The following is a 19,079-nucleotide window of genomic DNA, read 5'->3' on the forward strand; positions in this document are numbered from 1 at the left end:
AACGTAGAAAACCTTTAACGTGTTAGACTCAATGTAATTTTGCTACGGGAACTTGGTGCAAATGGAGAAGTTCATTCCAAGCTAGAAAAAAGTCAGATACAGCCCGGGATCTCAGTTACATCTCTGAACTTGAGCAAGCGAGATTGTAAAAAGAACAACACTACCAAAGCGAAAAGCCGGTAGAATCCTACCACAAAGCACAGGCATCTACCAAACTACGCCATGTCATGTGCACTCCAATCTCGAACGCTGCTGATGCCATGAAGCAGGCCAAAGACAAGACACATGGAACTGGAGGCTTGTCACAAACTGCAGAGTATAGACAGCGAGGCAGAGCAGCGAGTTCCTGGGGGCACAAATGCTAAGATCTGAAACAGGATGCCCAGATGCCCTTTAGCTGTTCTACATCTCATGGTTTGTCTTCCGAGATGACATAAAATGGATCCTGCAGCATTGGGCTCATGCCATCAAGGGGTTATATATGCTGGCCAACCGTTGAGCTGTCACCGAGACTCACCGCCTTGCTGCACCACCGGCGCATTCTGCAAGTGAAGGTCAAAACAGTGAGGTCAAGCATTGTTTGTTACAACAGTAGAGTTTAAAAGTGGTGGATGTGCCATCATGGGATTTCAGCTCTAATTGATCCAGCCTGTAAAGATGGAACGAAATTGATTTGTTTTTAGCTGTTAGGCATCATTGTTTAAACCAAACGTTTTTAACTAAGACAGACAGGCTCGTGAAAATACCAGAGTCCCACTGCACTGCACTGCAATATTGCATACATACTGCTATATGAGATAAGATGAGTGAATGGTTTTAATACCACAACGTCCTGAAGATTTTGCTTCTCTGTGCTGAAACATTTTCAAATGGCAAACAACATGATGAACTTGTTCATTCCAAAGAAAAACTAAAGTATCTTTGCTTCTAACAGCTTGCCAAAATAACAACATGAGCCCTACAAATATGTAAAGATCGCCATACTACCAGGTTTTCAGAAAATACTCTTGTCTACGTGAATAATATAACTTCACTGCAAAAATAAAACATACACTACAGAGATGTTTCTATGTAGTTTCCCAAGAACCCATAGATTAGTTCTGCTCTATATAAATTCACACGTGGTATCAACCAAATATTTTCAAATTACTTCCACATGTTATGTGCTGAGAAGATTAAAATATACTGTATATTAGAAAATTCAAAGGCGTCATCAAACAAGGGAAATAGAATAATAAATAATCATGACATACCTTTGTTAGCTTCCTCCTATGTTTGAGTTTCACCTTCACATCGACTCCATTCTCAATTATTCCACGCAACACAACCTCAATTTTTCCTTCGATTTTGTCCCCTTTTCTAGGTGTATAAATTGCATTGTGAATATCATCCTCTATCGCACGCTTCGCAAGTAACGCCCCAACCGCCACACATGCCTTGATGCCCTTCCTTGAACCCAGATCAAACTTCATGTCCTTTGATATGGAGTGAGCGACCGACACAACCCTGCTGGTCACTCGGTGGACGAAGCAAGCACGCACCGACCCCTTGGAGACATGTATGTCCAGGCAGAAAGGGTGGTGGTAAGGATCAGTCATCTGGTTAAAAGTTGGCACTCGGTCCCTCTTCCCCTCAACTATGTCATCCTTATGCACTGCAGGCTCTGCTTTCAGCTTTGGGACCTTCAAACGAGCTGGCTTCTCAGGTTCCACCTTCTCGCAATCGGATGGATCCTTGGCATTGGGTTTATCTCTCTTCCATCTGCGGCGCAAGGGCAAGTTATACTCCTCAAACTCCTTGGACCCCCTGTCCAGCTTGTAGAAGAGCTGCTTGCGGTGCCTCATGTCATCTATCTCATCATCCGAATCGTGCATGTGTTCTTCTCCATGTTCTTGGAAGGTATCAAGACACTGGTCACCCGGCGTGGGATCCGAGGAGAAGCCGAAGGAAGCGGGCCAGAGGTCGTCATCAACAACGTCAATGTGGAAGCCCACGCCAAGTGGGTTGGCATCGGAGCAAGGCAAGGTCTGGGGCAGCTGAATTTGCGTAGGAGAGCGGCAGGGTGGCGTGGCCGAGGCTCCGGATGGTAGAATAGAGAGCGAGCGGAAGACATGAAGTAGCTCGGAGAGCCGTGGAGGCGGCTGAGACCAGCGCTGCCGCGCTTGGAGAAGCATGTGCCGAAGTGGCATTTGCGCAAGCACCCTACGGGCGTGCTGGTTAGAGAAGCGTTCTGTTTCTCGTGTAATCAAGAGTTGTGTGTCTGTAGAGGGGGGATGGGGGCCTTACCAAAAGTAGCAGCTCCACCGGCGGGACGGCCGATCGGGGAAGTTGCCACGCCGGCCTCAGTTACTCTGCCGGCGCCGCTTAGTTCAACTATTCGAGTCGCTCTGCAGAGCTTGCAAGGTTGAGGCAAAGGTGGAGTGGGATCTGGGAGCCGCCGGTGCGGGGTGGATATGAGCGAACAGACCGTAGCAGTGGCGTGCTCGCCGGCCGACCAGTGGGGCGGAGGAGTTGCCGCGGAGGAAACACGCCGGCGACAGGAGGACCGGTGATGGTGAAATGAAATGCAGAAAACAACCACAATAGCAATAGCGGTGTCATTGCGAATCAACCTGTGGTTGAGATGGTTAGGTGGCAGTGGTATTCCCAACCCATCAGGGTTCAAATCCTGGTGCTTGCATTATTCCTGGATTTATTTCAGGATTTCCGGCGATGCGCTTTCAGTGGGAGGAGACGTTTCCGTCGACGACGAGGCGCCTATGGTGACAGGGTGTACGTGTGTGCGTTCATAGGATGAGTGTATGCGCGTATATATGAGCGCTTGTGTCTGTACTGATGCTAAAAAAAAAAGCAATGGCGGTGTCATTAGCAGAAAAATCACCAATTACTCAAAAAATCACCGCACCAAAAATTAACGGTGACAAAAAACACCGACGGTAATTGGTCAGGCCCACCGCCAGGCTGAGTTGGCAGGCGAAAATGCCACGTGGACACTTGGTTTTTTATTTAAATTAGTACAGACACAAACACTCATATATACGTGCATACACTCACCCATATGACGCGCACACACACCCTACCCCTATGAGCAACTCCGAGAGACTGAGCCGACATATCATCTTGAGATTTTACGAAGTCGCCATAGACGCCTCATAATCGACAGGAACATCTCCTCCCACTGAAAGCGTATCGCCGGAAATTTTGAAATAAATTCAGGATAAATGTGAACACCAGGACTTGAACCCTGATGGGCTGTGGATACCACAACCATCCAACCACATGTTGGTTCACGAGACATTGGACTCGGTGTTCTTCTTCTTCCTTCTCCCCTCTCTCTGCAATACATCGAGCATCTCATGTGCATCAAACTAACTTTCAGTCAAATTCAGATTCATCTTTTCATGGAAGTTGCTAAATCTGGAGCTCGATGTCGAGCCTCCTGGAGCCCTCGGGGGTGACCGGTCCATGCGCTTGTTGAAAATACCCTAGAGGCAATAATAAAATGGTATTATCATATTTTTCGTTCATGATAAATGTTTATTATTCATGCTATAGTTGTATTGACCGGAAAGTTAAATATATGTGTGAATACATAAACTACACCGTGTCCCTAATAAGCCTCTACTAGACTAGCTCGTTGATCAAAGATGGTTATGGTTTCCTAACTCTAGACATGAGTTGTCATTTGATAACGGGATCACATCATTAGGAGAGTGATGTGATGGACAGACCCAACCATAAGCTTAGCATCAGATCGTTTAGTTATTTGTTATAGCTTTCTTCATGTCAAGTATCGGTTTCTTAGACCATGAGATCATGCCACTCCCGGATACCGGAGGAATGTCTTGTGTTCTATCAAACGTCATTTTGTAACTGGGTGATCATAAAGGTGCTCTACATGTATCTCCGAAGGTGTCTGTTGGGTTGCATGGATCGAGACTGAGATTTGTCGCTCTATGTGACAAAGGGATATCTCTGGGCCCTCTCGGTGATACAACATCATAAGAAGCTTCATGTGACTAATGAGTTTAGTCACGAGATCTTGTATTACTGAACGAGTAAAGAGATTTGTCAGTAACAAGATTGAACTAGGTATGGAGATACCAACGATCGAATCTCGGACAAGTAACATATTGCCAAACAAAGGAAATTGCATACGGGATTGTCTGAATCCTTGACTGAAGGAAATATGCCCTAGAGGCAATAATAAAGTTATTATTTATTTCCTTATATCATGATAAATGTTTATTATTCATGCTAGAATTGTATTAACCGGAAACATAATACATGTGTGAATACATAGACAAACAGAGTGTCACTAGTATGCCTCTACTTGACTAGCTCGTTAATCAAAGATGGTTATGTTTCCTAGCCATAGACATAAGTTGTCATTTGATTAACGAGATCACCTCATTAGGAGAATGACGTGATTGACTTGACCCATTCCGTTAGCTTAGCACCCGATCGTTTAGTATGTTGCTATTGCTTTCTTCATGACTTATACATGTTCCTCTGACTATGAGATTATGCAACTCCCGTTTATCGGAGGAACACTTTGTGTGCTACCAAACGTCACAACGTAAATGGGTGATTATAAAGGTGCTCTACAGGTGTCTCCAAAGGTACTTGTTGGGTTGGCGTATTTCGAGATTAGGATTTGTCACTCCGATTGTCAGAGAGGTATCTCTGGGCCCACTCGGTAATGCACATCACTATAAGCCTTGCAAGCATTGTGACTAATAAGTTAGTTGCGGGATGATGTGTTACGGAACGAGTAAAGAGACTTGCCGGTAACGAGATTGAACTAGGTATCGAGATACCGACGATCGAATCTCGGGCAAGTAACATACTGATGACAAAGGGAACAACGTATGTTGTTATGCGGTCTGACCAATAAAGATCTTCGTATAATATGTGGGAGCCAATATGGGCATCCAGGTCCCGCTATTGGTTATTGACCGGAGACGTGTCTCAGTCATGTCTACATAGTTCTCGAACCCGTAGGGTCCGCACGCTTAAAGTTACGATGACAGTTTTATTATGAGTTTATGTATGTTGATGTACCGAAGGAGTTCGGAGTCCCGGATGAGATCGGGGACATGACGAGGAGTCTCGAAATGGTCGAGACGTAAAGATCGATATATTGGACGACTATATTCGGACTTCGGAAAGGTTCCGAGTGATTCGGGTATTTTTCGGAGTACCGGAGAGTTACGGGAATACGTATTGGGCCTTATTGGGCCATACGGGAAAGAAGAAAAAGGGCCTCAAGGGTGGCCGCACCCCTCCCCTTGGTCTGGTCCGAATTGGACTAGGGAAGGGGGGCGCCCCATTCCTTCCTTCTCTTTTTCCCTTCCTCTTTTCCTATTCCATATGGGAGGTGGAATCCTACTAGGACTAGGGAGTCCTAGTAGGACTCCACACTTGGTGTGCCCCCTCCTAGGGCCGGCCTCCTCCTCCCTTGATCTTTTATATACGGGGGCAGGGGGGCACCCCAGAGACACAACAATTGATCCTTGAGATCTTTTAGCCGTGTGCGGTGCCCCCCTCCACCAAATTACACCTCGATATTATCATTGCGGAGCTTAGGCGAAGCCCTGCGTCGGTAGAACATCATCATCGTCACCACGCCGTCGTGCTGACGAAACTCTCCCTCAACACTCGGCTGGATCGGAGTTCGAGGGACGTCATCGAGCTGAACGTGTGTAGAACTCGGAGGTGCCGTGCGTTCGGTACTTGATCGGTCGGATCGTGAAGACGTACGACTACATCAACCGCATTGTGATAACGCTTCCGCTGTCGGTCTACGAGGGTACGTGGACAACACTCTCCCCTCTCGTTGCTATGCATCACCATGATCTTGCGTGTGCGTAGGAATTTTTTTAAAATTACTACATTCCCCAACAGTGGCATCCGAGCCAGGTTTTATGCGTTGATGCTATGCACGAGTAGAACGCAAGTGAGTTGTGGGCGATATAAGTCATACTGCTTACCAGCATGTCATACTTTGGTTCAGCGGTATTGTGAGATGAAGCGGCCCGGACCGACATTACGCGTACGCTTACGCGAGACTGGTTTCACCGTTCGGAGCACTCGTTGCTTAAAGGTGACTGGCGGGTGTCTGTCTCTCTCACTTTAGTTGAACCGAGTGTGGCTACGCCCGGTCCTTGCGAAGGTTAAAACAGCACCAACTTGACAAACTATCGTTGTGGTTTTGATGCGTAGGTAAGAACGGTTCTTGCTAAGCCCGTAGCAGCCACGTAAAACTTGCAACAACAAAGTAGAGGACGTCTAACTTGTTTTTGTAAGGCATGTTGTGATGTGATATGGTCAAGACATGATGTGATATAATGTGTTGTATGAGATGATCATGTTTTGTAACCGAGTTATCGGCAACTGGCAGGAGCCATATGGTTGTCGCTTTATTGTATGAGATGCAATCGCCATGTAATAGTTTTACTTTATCACTAAGCGGTAGCGATAGTCGTAAAAGCAATAAGTTGGCGAGATGACAACGATGCTACGATGGAGATCAAGGTGTCGCGCCGGTGACGATGGTGATCATGACGGTGCTTCGGAGATGGAAATCACAAGCACGGTGCTTCGGAGATGGAGATCACAAGCACAAGATGATGATGGCCATATCATATCACTTATATTGATTGCATGTGATGTTAATCCTTTATGCATCTTATCTTGCTTTGATTGACGGTAGCATTATAAGATGATCTCTCACTAAAATTTCAAGATAAAAGTGTTCTCCCTGAGTATGCACCGTTGCAAAAGTTCTTCGTGCTGAGATACCACGTGTTAATCGGGTGTGATAGGCTCTACGTTCAAATACAACAGGTGCAAAACAGTTGCACACGCGGAATACTCAGGTTAAACTTGACGAGCCTAGCATATACAGATATGGCCTCGGAACACAGAGACCGAAAGGTCGAGCGTGAATCATATAGTAGATATGATCAACATAGTGATGTTCACCATTGAAACTACTCCATCTCACGTGTTAATCGGACATGGTTTAGTTGCTTTGGATCACGTAATCACTTAGATGATTAGAGAGATGTCTATCTAAGTGGGAGTTCTTAAGTAATATGATTAATTGAACTTAAATTTATCATGAACTTAGTCCTGATAGTATTTTGCAAATTATGTTGTAGATCAATAGCTCGCGTTGTTGCTTCCCTGTGTTTATTTTTTGTTCCTAGAGAAAAATTATGTTGAAAGATGTTAGTAGCAAAGATGCGGATTGGATCCGTGATCTGAGGATTATCCTCATTGCTGCACAGAAAAATTATGTCCTTGATGCACCGCTAGGTGACAGACCTATTGCAGGAGCAGATGCAGACGTTATGAACGTTTGGCTAGCTCAATATGATGACTACTTGATAGTTTAGTGCACCATGCTTAACGACTTAGAATCGGGACTTCAAAGACGTTTTGAACGTCATGGACCATATGAGATGTTCCAGGAGTTGAAGTTAATATTTCAAGCAAATACCCGAGTTGAGAGATATGAAATCTCCAACAAGTTCTATAGCAAAAAGATGGAGGAGAATCGCTCAACTAGTGAGCATGTGCTCAGATTGTTCGGGTACTACAATCGCTTGAATCAAGTGGGAGTTTATCTTCCAGATAAAATAGTGATTGACAGAATTCTCTAGTCACCATCACCAAGTTAGTAGAACTTCGTGATGAACTATGGTATGCAAGGGATGACGAAAGTAATTCCCGAGCTCTTCGTGATGCTGAAATCGACGAAGGTAGAAATCAAGAAAAACATCAAGTGTTGATGGTTGACGAGACCACTTCAAGTGTTGATGGTTGACGAGACCGCTAGTTTCAAGAAAAGGGCAAAGGGAAAAAGGGGAACTTCAAAAAGAACGGCAAGCAAGTTGCTGCTCAAGTGAAGAAGCCTAAGTCTGGTCCTAAGCCTGAGACTAAGTGCTTCTACTGCAAAGGGACTGGTCACTGGAAGCGGAACTACCCCAACTATTTGGTGGATAAGAAGGATGGAAAAGTGAAGAAAGGTATATTTGATATACAGATTATTGATGTGTACTTTACTAGTGTTTATAGAAATCCCTCGGTAATTGATACTGGTTCAGTTGCTAAGAGTAGTAACTCGAAACGGGAGTTGCAGAATAAACAGAGACTAGTAAAAGTGAACAAAGGTATATTTGATATACAGATTATTGATGTGTACTTTACTAGTGTTTATAGCAACCCCTCGGTAATTGATATTGGTTCAGTTGCTAAAGAGTAGTAACTCGAAAACGGGAGTTGCAGAATAAACAGAGACTAGTAAAAGGCGAGGTGACGATGTGTGTTGGAAGTAGTTCCAAGATTGATATGATCATCATCGCACACTCCCTGTACTTTCGGGATTAGTGTTGAAACTAAATAAGTGTTATTTGGTGTTTGCGTTGAGCATGAATATGATCTGATCATGTTTATTGCAATACGGTTATTCATTTAAGTTAGAGAACAATTGTTGTTCTGTTTACATGAATAAAACCTTTATGGTCATACACACCAACGAAAATGGTTTGTTGGATCTCGATCATAGTGATACACATATTCATAATATTGAAGCCAAAAGATGCAAAGTTAATAATGATAGTGCAACTTATTTGTGGTACTGCCGTTTAGGTCATATTGGTGTAAAGCGCATGAAGAAACTCCATACTGATGGGATTTTGGAATCACTTGATTATGAATCACTTGCTTGCGAACCGTGCCTCATGGGCAAGATGACTAAAACGCCGTTCTCCGGAACTATGGAGAGAGCAACAGATTTGTTGGAAATCATACATACAGATGTATGTGGTCCGATGAATATTGAGGCTCGTAGCAGGTATCATTATTTTCTGACCTTCACAGATGATTTGAGCAGATATGGGTATATCTACTTGATGAAACACAAAGTCTGAAACATTTGAAAAGTTCAAAGAATTTCAGAGTGAAGTGGAGAATCATCGTAACAAAAAAAATAAAAGTTTCTACGATATGATCGCAGAGGTAAAATATTTGAGTTACGAGTTTGGCCTTCAGTTAAAACAATGTGAAATAGTTTCACTACTCACGCCACCTGGAACACCACAGTGTAATGGTGTGTCCGAACGACATAACCGTACTTTATTGGATATAGTGCAATCTATGATGTCTCTTACCAATTTACCACTATCGTTTTGGGTTATGCATTAGAGACAGCTACATTCACGTTAAATAGGGCACCATCAAAATCCGTTGAGACGACGCCTTATGAACTGTGGTTTGGCAAGAAACCAAAGTTGTCGTTTCTTAAAAATTTTGGGGTTGCGATGCTTATGTGAAAAAATTTCATCCTGATAAGCTCAAACCCAAATCGGAGAAATGTGTCTTCATAGGATACCCAAAGGAGACAGTTGGGTACACCTTCTATCACAGATCCGAAGGCAAGACATTCGTTGCTAAGTATGGATCCTTTCTAGAGAAGGAGTTTCTCTCGAAAGATGTGAGTGGGAGGAAAGTAGAAATTGATGAGGTAACTGTACCTGCTCCCTTATTGGATCACAGAAATCTGTTCCTGTGACTTCTACATCAATTAGTGAGGAAGTTAATGATGATGATCATGTAACTACAGATCAAGTTACTACCAAACCTCGTAGGTAAACCAGAGTAAGATCCGCACCAGAGTGGCACGGTAATCCTGTTCTGGAGGTTATGTTACTAGACCATGACGAACCTACAAACTATGAAGAAGCGATGGTGAGCCCAGATTCCGCAAAATGGCTTGAGGCCATGAAATCTGAGATGAGATCCATGTATGAGAACAAAGTGTGGACTTTGGTTGACTTGCCCGATGATCGGCAAGCAATTGAGAATAAATGGATTGTCAAGAGGAAGACGGACGCTGATAGTAGTATCACTATCTACAAAGCTAGAATTGTCGCAAAAAGGTTTTCGACAAGTTCAAGATGTTGACTACGATGAGAGTTTCTCACTCGTATCTATGCTTAAGTCTGTCCAAATCATGTTAGCAATTGCCGCATTTTATGAAATCTGGCAAAGGGATAAACAAAACTGCATTCCTTGATGGATTTATTAAAGAAGAGTTGTATATGATACAACCAGAAGGTTTTGTCAATCCTAAAGGTGCTAACAAAATATGCAAGCTCCAGCGATCCATCAATGAACTGGTGCAAGCATCTCGGAGTTGGAATATACGCTTTGATAAGTTGATCAAAGCATATAGTTGTATACAGACTTGCGGTGAAGCCTGTATTTACAAGAAAGTGAGTGGGAGCACTACAACATTTCTGATAAGTATATGTGAATGACATATTGTTGATCAGAAATAATGTAGAATTATTCTGCAAAGTATAAAGGAGTGTTTGAAAGGAGTTTTTCAAAGATAGACCTCGGTGAAGCTCCTTACATATTGAGCATCAAGATCTATAGAGATAGATGAAGACGCTTGATAAGTTTTTCAATGAGTACATACCTTAACAAGATTTTGAAGTAGTTCAAAATAGAACAGTCAAAGAAAAGAGTTCTTGCCTGTGTTACTAGGTGTGAAATTGAGTAAAGACTCAAAGCCCGACCACGGCAAAAGATAGAAAGAGAATGAAAGTCATTCCCTATGCCTTGGCCATAGGTTCTATAAAGTATGCCATGCTGTGTACCAGATCTATTGTATACCCTACACTGATTTTGGCAAGGGAGTACAATAGTGATCTAGGAGTAGATCACTGGACAACGGTCAAAATTATCCTTACTGGAATAAGGATATGTTTCTCGATTATGGAAGTGACAAAAGGCTCGTCGTAAAAGGTTACGTCGATGCAAGTTTTGACACTAATCTAGATGACTCTAAGTCTCGGTCTAGATACATATTGAAAGTGGGAGCAATTAGCTAGAGTAGCTCCATGCAGAGCATTGTAGACATAGAAATTTGCAAAATACTTACGGATCTGAATGTGACAGACCCGTTGACTAAAATTATCTCACGAGCAAAACATGATCACACCTTAGTACTCTTTGGGTGTTAATCACATAGCGATGTGAACTAGATTACTGACTCTAGTAAACCCTTTGGGTGATGGTCACATGACGATGTGAACCATGGGTGTTAATCACATGGTGATGTGAACTATTCATGTTAAATCACATGGCGATGTGAACTAGATTATTGACTCTAGTGCAAGTGGGAGACTGAAGGAAATATGCCCTAGAGGCAATAATAAAGTTATTATTTATTTCCTTATATCATGATAAATGTTTATTATTCATGCTAGAATTGTATTAACCGGAAACATAATACATGTGTGAATACATAGACAAACAGAGTGTCACTAGTATGCCTCTACTTGACTAGCTCGTTAATCAAAGATGGTTATGTTTCCTAGCCATAGACATAAGTTGTCATTTGATTAACAAGATCACCTCATTAGGAGAATGACGTGATTGACTTGACCCATTCCGTTAGCTTAGCACCCGATCGTTTAGTATGTTGCTATTGCTTTCTTCATGACTTATACATGTTCCTCTGACTAAGAGATTATGCAACTCCCGTTTACCGGAGGAACACTTTGTGTGCTACCAAACGTCACAACGTAAATGGGTGATTATAAAGGTGCTCTACAGGTGTCTCCAAAGGTACTTGTTGGGTTGGCGTATTTCGAGATTAGGATTTGTCACTCCGATTGTCGGAGAGGTATCTCTGGGCCCACTCGGTAATGCACATCACTATAAGCCTTGCAAGCATTGTGACTAATAAGTTAGTTGCGGGATGATGTGTTACGGAACGAGTAAAGAGACTTGCCGGTAACGAGATTGAACTAGGTATCGAGATACCGACGATCGAATCTCGGGCAAGTAACATACTGATGACAAAGGGAACAACGTATGTTGTTATGCGGTCTGACCGATAAAGATCTTCGTAGAATATGTGGGAGCCAATATGGGCATCCAGGTCCCGCTATTGGTTATTGACCGGAGACGTGTCTCGGTCATGTCTACATAGTTCTCGAACCCGTAGGGTCCGCACGCTTAAAGTTACGATGACAGTTTTATTATGAGTTTATGTATGTTGATGTACCGAAGGAGTTCGGAGTCCCGGATGAGATCGGGGACATGACGAGGAGTCTCGAAATGGTCGAGACGTAAAGATCGATATATTGGACGACTATATTCGGACTTCGGAAAGGTTCCGAGTGATTCGGGTATTTTTCGGAGTACCGGAGAGTTACGGGAATACGTATTGGGCCTTATTGGGCCATACGGGAAAGAAGAAAAAGGGCCTCAAGGGTGGCCGCACCCCTCCCCTTGGTCTGGTCCGAATTGGACTAGGGAAGGGGGGCGCCCCATTCCTTCCTTCTCTTTTTCCCTTCCTCTTTTCCTATTCCATATAGGAGGTGGAATCCTACTAGGACTAGGGAGTCCTAGTAGGACTCCACACTTGGTGTGCCCCCTCCTAGGGCCGGCCTCCTCCTCCCTTGCTCTTTTATATACGGGGGCAGGGGGGCACCCCAGAGACACAACAATTGATCCTTGAGATCTTTTAGCCGTGTGCGGTGCCCCCTCCACCAAATTACACCTCGATAATATCATTGCGGAGCTTAGGCGAAGCCCTGCGTCGGTAGAACATCATCATCGTCACCACGCCGTCGTGCTGACGAAACTCTCCCTCAACACTCGGCTGGATCGGAGTTCGAGGGACGTCATCGAGCTGAACGTGTGTAGAACTCGGAGGTGCCGTGCGTTCGGTACTTGATCGATCGGATCGTGAAGACGTACGACTACATCAACCGCGTTGTGATAACGCTTCCGCTGTCGGTCTACGAGGGTACGTGGACAACACTCTCCCCTCTCGTTGCTATGCATCACCATGATCTTGCGTGTGCGTAGGAAATTTTTTGAAATTACTACGTTCCCCAACATTGACATCGTGGTTCAACCTTTAAAGATCTTCGTTGAATATTTAGGAACCAATATGGGCATCCAGGTTATTGATCGGAGAGGAGTCTCGGTCATGTCTGCATAATTCTCGAACCCGTAGGGTCGCACGCTTAATGTTCGGTAGCGCTAGGGTAGTATTGAGATATTAATAGTGAAAAATCTGAAGGTTGTTCGGAGTCCCAGATGGGATCCGGTATGTCACGAGGAGCTCCGGAATTGTCCAGAGGTAAAGATTTATGCATGGAAAGTTTTTGTCAGGGTTCCAGAAAAAAGTCCGGGTTTTTTCGGTATTGTACCGAGAAGCCACCGAAAGGTTCCGGAGGGGTATAGAAGTCCTCGAAGGGTTCCACCACGTCCCATATAGTAGCATAGGCTGTAGGGGGCGCCCTGACCTTAATGGTCCAGGGGCACCAGCCCCTACAAGGCCCATGCGCATGGGGGAGGGGAAACCCTAAGGGGGAGGGCCTCCACTTGGCTTGGAGGTCACTCCTCCCCCCTTGGCCGCTGCCTCTGCCTTGGGAGGGGGGCTAGGGCTGCCACGCCCCTCTCTCACCCCTTTATATAGTGGGGAGGCGCAGGGAGCAACTAGCCCTTCCATGCTTGCCCCGTCTCCCTCCCGTTACTCCTCCTCCACGTTCCATCGGCGCTTGGTGAAGCCCTGCCGGAGTTCCGCTGCCACCGCCACAACCACTCCATCATGTTGGTTCAGATCTCATCTACCTCCACTCCCTCTCTTGCTGGATCAAGAAGGAGAGGACGCCGTACGTGTGCTAAAGTCGGAGGTGCCGCACGTGCGGTACTTGGATCGGATTAGATCGCGACGCGAGTACGACACAACCACGATCTCTATATCGTTAACTCTTTCGGTCTACAAGTGTATGTAGATAACACTCCCCTCTCATTGCTATACATCTCCTAGATTAGATCTTGGGTGTTCGTAGGATTTTTTTTTCATGCTTCGTTCCCCATCAGCGCTGCCATGACCATGTCGGGCCATCGCGGCCAGCTCTGGCCCGCGGCATTGAGCCCCTTGAGCAGCCCCTTCACCTTGGTCGATCTGGTGAACACAATGGTGTTGAGCGCGGCGGCATTCGGGTCCACCAACCCCTCGGCGTAGCCAGGTCCGACCCAAGCACGTGGTGTACGCCGACGCGCACACGGCTGCCCGCCTGGCCATGCCGAGCCGGGCGAGGAAGTCATATTCTCGATAATTGATTTATCTTTGACTATCAATCCCCCTAAAATCACAAATCCATCAATAAATCACAAACATTACATGTTTGCCAACATTTTTCACAATCGCCTTGCATTCAATCAAACAAAAGCCGAATACAAAATGAATGGCTCTTTTTTCCTCATTGGCGTTTCTGGTCCAGCGTAGGACTAGGAAGACAACCCAATTTCGCTCGCCATCGGGACAAAGGGGGAGGAGCAACGTCGTGGCCTAATGTCTTCTTCGATTTCTTTGCTGAGGATTGTTGTGACACTGGCGGGGGGAGGTCGGCGGCTGCACGTGGCAGCATAGGATTTGCCACCTCTACATCAGACTCGTTGCCGGCAAGATGGATGAGGTGCTGGCTTAGAGCATCTCCAGCCGCGCCCCCAACAGGGACTCCCTAGGCGAATTATTAGCACCGGCGGCGAAAATCGGCCCAGTCGCGCTCCCAGGATTCAGTTTTTGCCAGGTTGGGCCGAAATAATAGCCGACGCACCCGAGCCGAACCCGGCGTGCTGGGGGGCGCCTGGGGGCGCCGGCACAAGCGAAAAGGGGCGTGGGGCCACTCCGTCGGCGAGAGGAGGGCCTTTTCCCGCCGTTTCTTCCCGCTTCCCCCCGGCTTCCCTCCCATTCTCTCCATTCCTCCTGCCAATCTCCTCCTCCTCCCCTCCCAGTCGGCCGCCATGCCGCCGAAGAAGTACGTGTTCTCCCATGCCGCGACGGGTGCGACTGCCGCCGTCGCCCAGCCGAAGCAGAGGAAGCCGAGGGCTCCGCCGTCCAAGCCCCTGGGCATGTCCAACGCCGACTGGAGGGCTGAAGTTCAGCGCTGGGAGGCTGTCACCACCGACCGGCGAAACAGGGCCAACGCCAAGAAGGCCCAGGACAGCGCGGCGCGGCTCGCGGCCGCGGCGGCCGAGCAGGCGGAGCGGTCGGCCGAACAAGCTGAGGGGACTCGCGTGGGGATGATGAACCCGCCCGGCGGCCATGCCCCGTACGCTCCCTAGAGCCAGCAAAGCGTCGGTTCTCCGGCCGGCTTCTCGTCGTCGCCGCAACCCTGGGGCTGCACGCCGTCGCCGGGCTACGCCGACGGTGACGCGCACAGCGGGTTCGACCCCAACATCACCTTCCCCCATGGTCACCCGGCCCAGCGCACGCCCTCACCCGCCTTCACCGGCGTACAGTACCCCTCGCACAACTACTCCCCACCGGCGTACGCATCCTCCCCGACACCCCCTCTTTGCCGCGGCGTGCTGCCCTTCTCCCAAGCCTCGACGTCGCATCTCGGCGACACCGACGCGACCGAAGCCGACATGGACGACATCATAACGGTCGGCTCGGCCGCCGCTGCCGCGTCCCCGGGTTTACTACCCACGACGACACAATGGACCTCAACGGCGACATGGACGGCGAGGAGGAGCCGGAGCCGGAGCCGGAGGAGGAGGAACCGGCGCCTGCTCCGGCGAGGAAACGGAAGAAGAAGAAGGGGCCGGCAAGGACCGGCGAGCCACGCATCAAGTGGGCGTCCAAGGAGGACGAGTGCCTCGCCGAAGCGTGGAAAGTCGTCTGCCTCGACCCAATCGCCGGCACAAACCAGAGCATCGAGACGTATTGGGACCGCATCAAGGCCGAGTTCGACGAGCGCAAGCTCGTCGACCCCTACTTCAAAGGCGTGTACATGCAGCGCGGGGCGAAGGCAATGGCGAACCATTGGGGGCTCATCCAATCGGCGTGTAACAAATGGCATGGGATCGTCGAGGAGATCGTGTCTTGCCCAGAGAGCGGCACCAACATCAAGGATCAGGTATGGCACGCCGGCCTCTCCCTTTTCCTTTTCGCCGGGTGCGCGCCGCTCACTGATAGTTCCTCGGTGCAGCTGGTGCGGATGTTCGGCATGTTTCGGCAGGACAGCAGCGACCAAGATTTCAAGTACCTCCACGTCTTCAAATGTATCGAGAAGTGCGACAAGTGGGCGGATGCCCGGCGCACCCTCGCCAAGGCCAAGGAGACATACAAGCCGGACGCGCCGACGCCGGGCGCCCCGAAGGCAACAAAGGGGCCAAGAAGGGGAAACACGCCGACTCGGCAACTGCGCGAGTGCAGGAGTCCATTGAGCATTGCCTCGCCGACGCGCAGGCCCGGGCCGCCTTGCGTGAAGAGAAGACCGAGGCGCGGTGGTCGGCGTTGATGACGAACAACGCCGTCAAACTTGACCTGCTCCGGACCAACGTCGCCGCGAAGAAGAGGAACACCGACCTGGCTTTCCTGCTGGGCGGGGCGGACATGCTCTAGAGCAACGACGAGCAGGTCAAGGTGTGGTACTTGGCGGAGCGTGGCCTCATCCTGAACCAGCTGCCGTCGACGGCGCCGCCAACTCCCACGCCCACGCCCACGCGGCCGCCAAGCCCGAGCGATGATGCCTCCACGACGCCCAGCAGCACAGACGCCGCTCCAACGCTGCCCAACACAAAAGCAGCTCCGACACCGCCAAGCCCGCGCACGCCGACTCTGCCGACGCAAGAGGCCGACCACGCCGTGTGATGCGTTGCCCACGCGTCCTTTTTTTGTACGACGAACTTTTCATCCGATCGCCGAACTGGGCCGCTGATCGCAGGATTTGCGGCGTTTTTTTGTGAGCGGGAATGGCCAAGTTTGAATTTGACGCGACTTGGGGGCGGCGCCTGGGGGCATGGCTGGGAGCTAGATCGTCCCCAGGGGCCAATCTAGCGTCGGCCCGCCCCCAGGCGGCTCTTTTTCAGCGCCCTGGGGGGCCAACGGCTGGAGATGCTCTTAGGCAGTGTCAGTTGGTTATCAGAGTCGCATTTGGTGCATCAACTGTTAGAGTTCCGGGATCCTTCTCCAAAACGATGGAATGACATGCGGGGATCAAGGCGGTGTCCGTGGAGCCATCGACGGGGACTGGGAACGACGGGAAACAATCAAAGGCGATGCTACGGCAGAAAGGGGACGCGACGGGGCGGATAGGAAGAGCAACATTAAGGGGGAATGTTTGCGCGCACCAAATCTTTTTCGGGATGGAGTGCCCTTCGAATATCCCCCATAGACGGAGGCTCGATTTGGAGCACCCTTCAAAAATTATGTCAATCGGGGGCGAGGTGGTCACTATGCTAGAGCAGTCATTTTGGCCAAAATCGTCATAACGACGATTATTATGTCTCGGTCACTTATGGCAATCTGAGTAAATTACATCTACGATACCTAAACTTGATCCTAGGGTTCACTTCCATCACTGTATTTAGAAAAGCTTAAAATACGGTCACTAAGATTGCCCGGGCGTGTCACTCTACGGTCACCATTACCGTATCAGTCCTATTTTTGCTGACGTGGCAAATACCCATCTCTCACTACTACTATTTATCTCTGTAATTCTGTCGAACACATAACCCGCGCCCACCGCTATGCCACACCCCACGCTCCCACTGCTGTCGCAGTTCTTCAGTGTCAGTGTGTCACGTCCTAGAGCTCCTAAAGCCTCGTCCGGCCGACGAACAAATTGTTGCGCTGGTTGGCCAGACTCATGCTTGGAATTCCCAACTCTCTAGCAATGTCGAGCTTGAAGCTCATCAGCGTCGTTGGCACCATGAAGGTTACTATCCCGATGTGCGTCGTTGAAAGTACGAGCGCCGCTGTGGGAGGGTACCATGGGTTGCCGCTTCAGTTTACTGACCCGTAGTAGGTCACCCTGGTTTAGGAAGTGCATGGTTGCGTGCATGACCGAGCGGCGCCATATGTTTGCCAGCCAACGTCGACTTAGCCTTACACCCTGCCGCGCTCCTCAGCGTTGACATGGCTGGCAACCTGCTCTCCCCTCACCTCGTCGTCCAGCCGGAGGCCCACGCCGCCATGCTTCGCAGCTCTCAGGCGTACTCGTAGTTTGTGTACTGGTCGGTGAACGCTAGCCAGTAATCCATCGGCACGCCGGATGCCTTGTTGGTTGCGTCTTCGTTGAACACGTCAGGTCCATGGTGCAGAACTACAGACTGCAGATGCGCAGGACTCAGAACTGAGAGCTGCGACGACTTCGGCCTGCTCGCGTATGGCATAGCCCCGCCAAACACCATGCACTCCGTACCGCCGGCTGCCTGCGCATGTTCTTTTCCGCCGCCGCAGGTCGACGTCGTCGAGCTCCATGGGGTTGGCAAGAACTACAGCCGCGCCGTGAGGAAGGACAACGTCGTGTGCCTCGCATTGAGCCTGGGAAATGCACCTAGGTCGCTGTGCACGGCAGCAACGCGAGTCGAAGAAGACGTCCTCGTAAGGGTGCAACACGTTGCCGTAGTGCCCTACTGCTCAAGAAAGAGCGGGGCGTTGAAGGAGAGGAGCTCGAGCAGAGCGGGACTTCCGGCCTGACGAGGACGCCGTTGCACGGAGAAAGGCGGTGGGTAGTAGAGGCCGTCGATAGAAGAGTGCCGGGAGGCAATGTGGTCTGTCGCCGGCTCGCCGCGGGCTCAAAGGCATGTCGGCATAGATGGACGGGCGGTGATCAGTTTCACTAGAAAGGGTCCAAGTAAGCAAGTCAACGGCGCCGGACCGGTCAATGTGCCACATCAGCGAAATACATTGGATACGGTAGGGGTGACCGTAGAGTGACACATTTCTGCGACCTCAATGACCGTATTTTGACACTTTTAGAATACAGTGATGAAAGTGAACCCTAGAGTCAAGTTCAGGTACTATAGATGTAATTTACTCTGGCAATCTGCTAGAATTGCTCTAATCGTGGTGATAAAACTACCATGACATACTGATGTGTGTAGTTGGGCCACCGACATGTGCATGTCAAACGATCTATGTATGTGGCTGCATCAAGATATTTCCTCTCTCACACCCGCTCTAGCGACTTCGATTTTTTTTCTCTCACCTCCTTGACGGATAATTTAATTTATGTAACTAATTT

General features: G+C 48.5%; 1 protein-coding gene across 1 annotated transcript; it reads right to left on the reverse strand.

Moving 5' to 3' along the window:
- Window positions 1-52: 52 nt before the first annotated feature.
- Window positions 53-2,590, reverse strand: LOC109741841 (uncharacterized). Its single transcript, XM_020300918.4, has 3 exons — window positions 2,287-2,590; window positions 1,254-2,202; window positions 53-542 (listed from the first exon to the last, which is right to left on the reverse strand). The coding sequence occupies exons 2-3, from the start codon at window positions 2,187-2,189 to the stop codon at window positions 504-506; spliced, it is 975 nt and encodes a 324-aa protein (XP_020156507.1). The 5' UTR covers window positions 2,190-2,202; window positions 2,287-2,590; the 3' UTR covers window positions 53-503.
- Between the last annotated feature and the right edge of the window lie 16,489 nt (window positions 2,591-19,079).

Source organism: Aegilops tauschii, chromosome 1, assembly GCF_002575655.3.
Source record: "Aegilops tauschii subsp. strangulata cultivar AL8/78 chromosome 1, Aet v6.0, whole genome shotgun sequence".
Classification (NCBI taxonomy): domain Eukaryota; kingdom Viridiplantae; phylum Streptophyta; class Magnoliopsida; order Poales; family Poaceae; genus Aegilops; species Aegilops tauschii.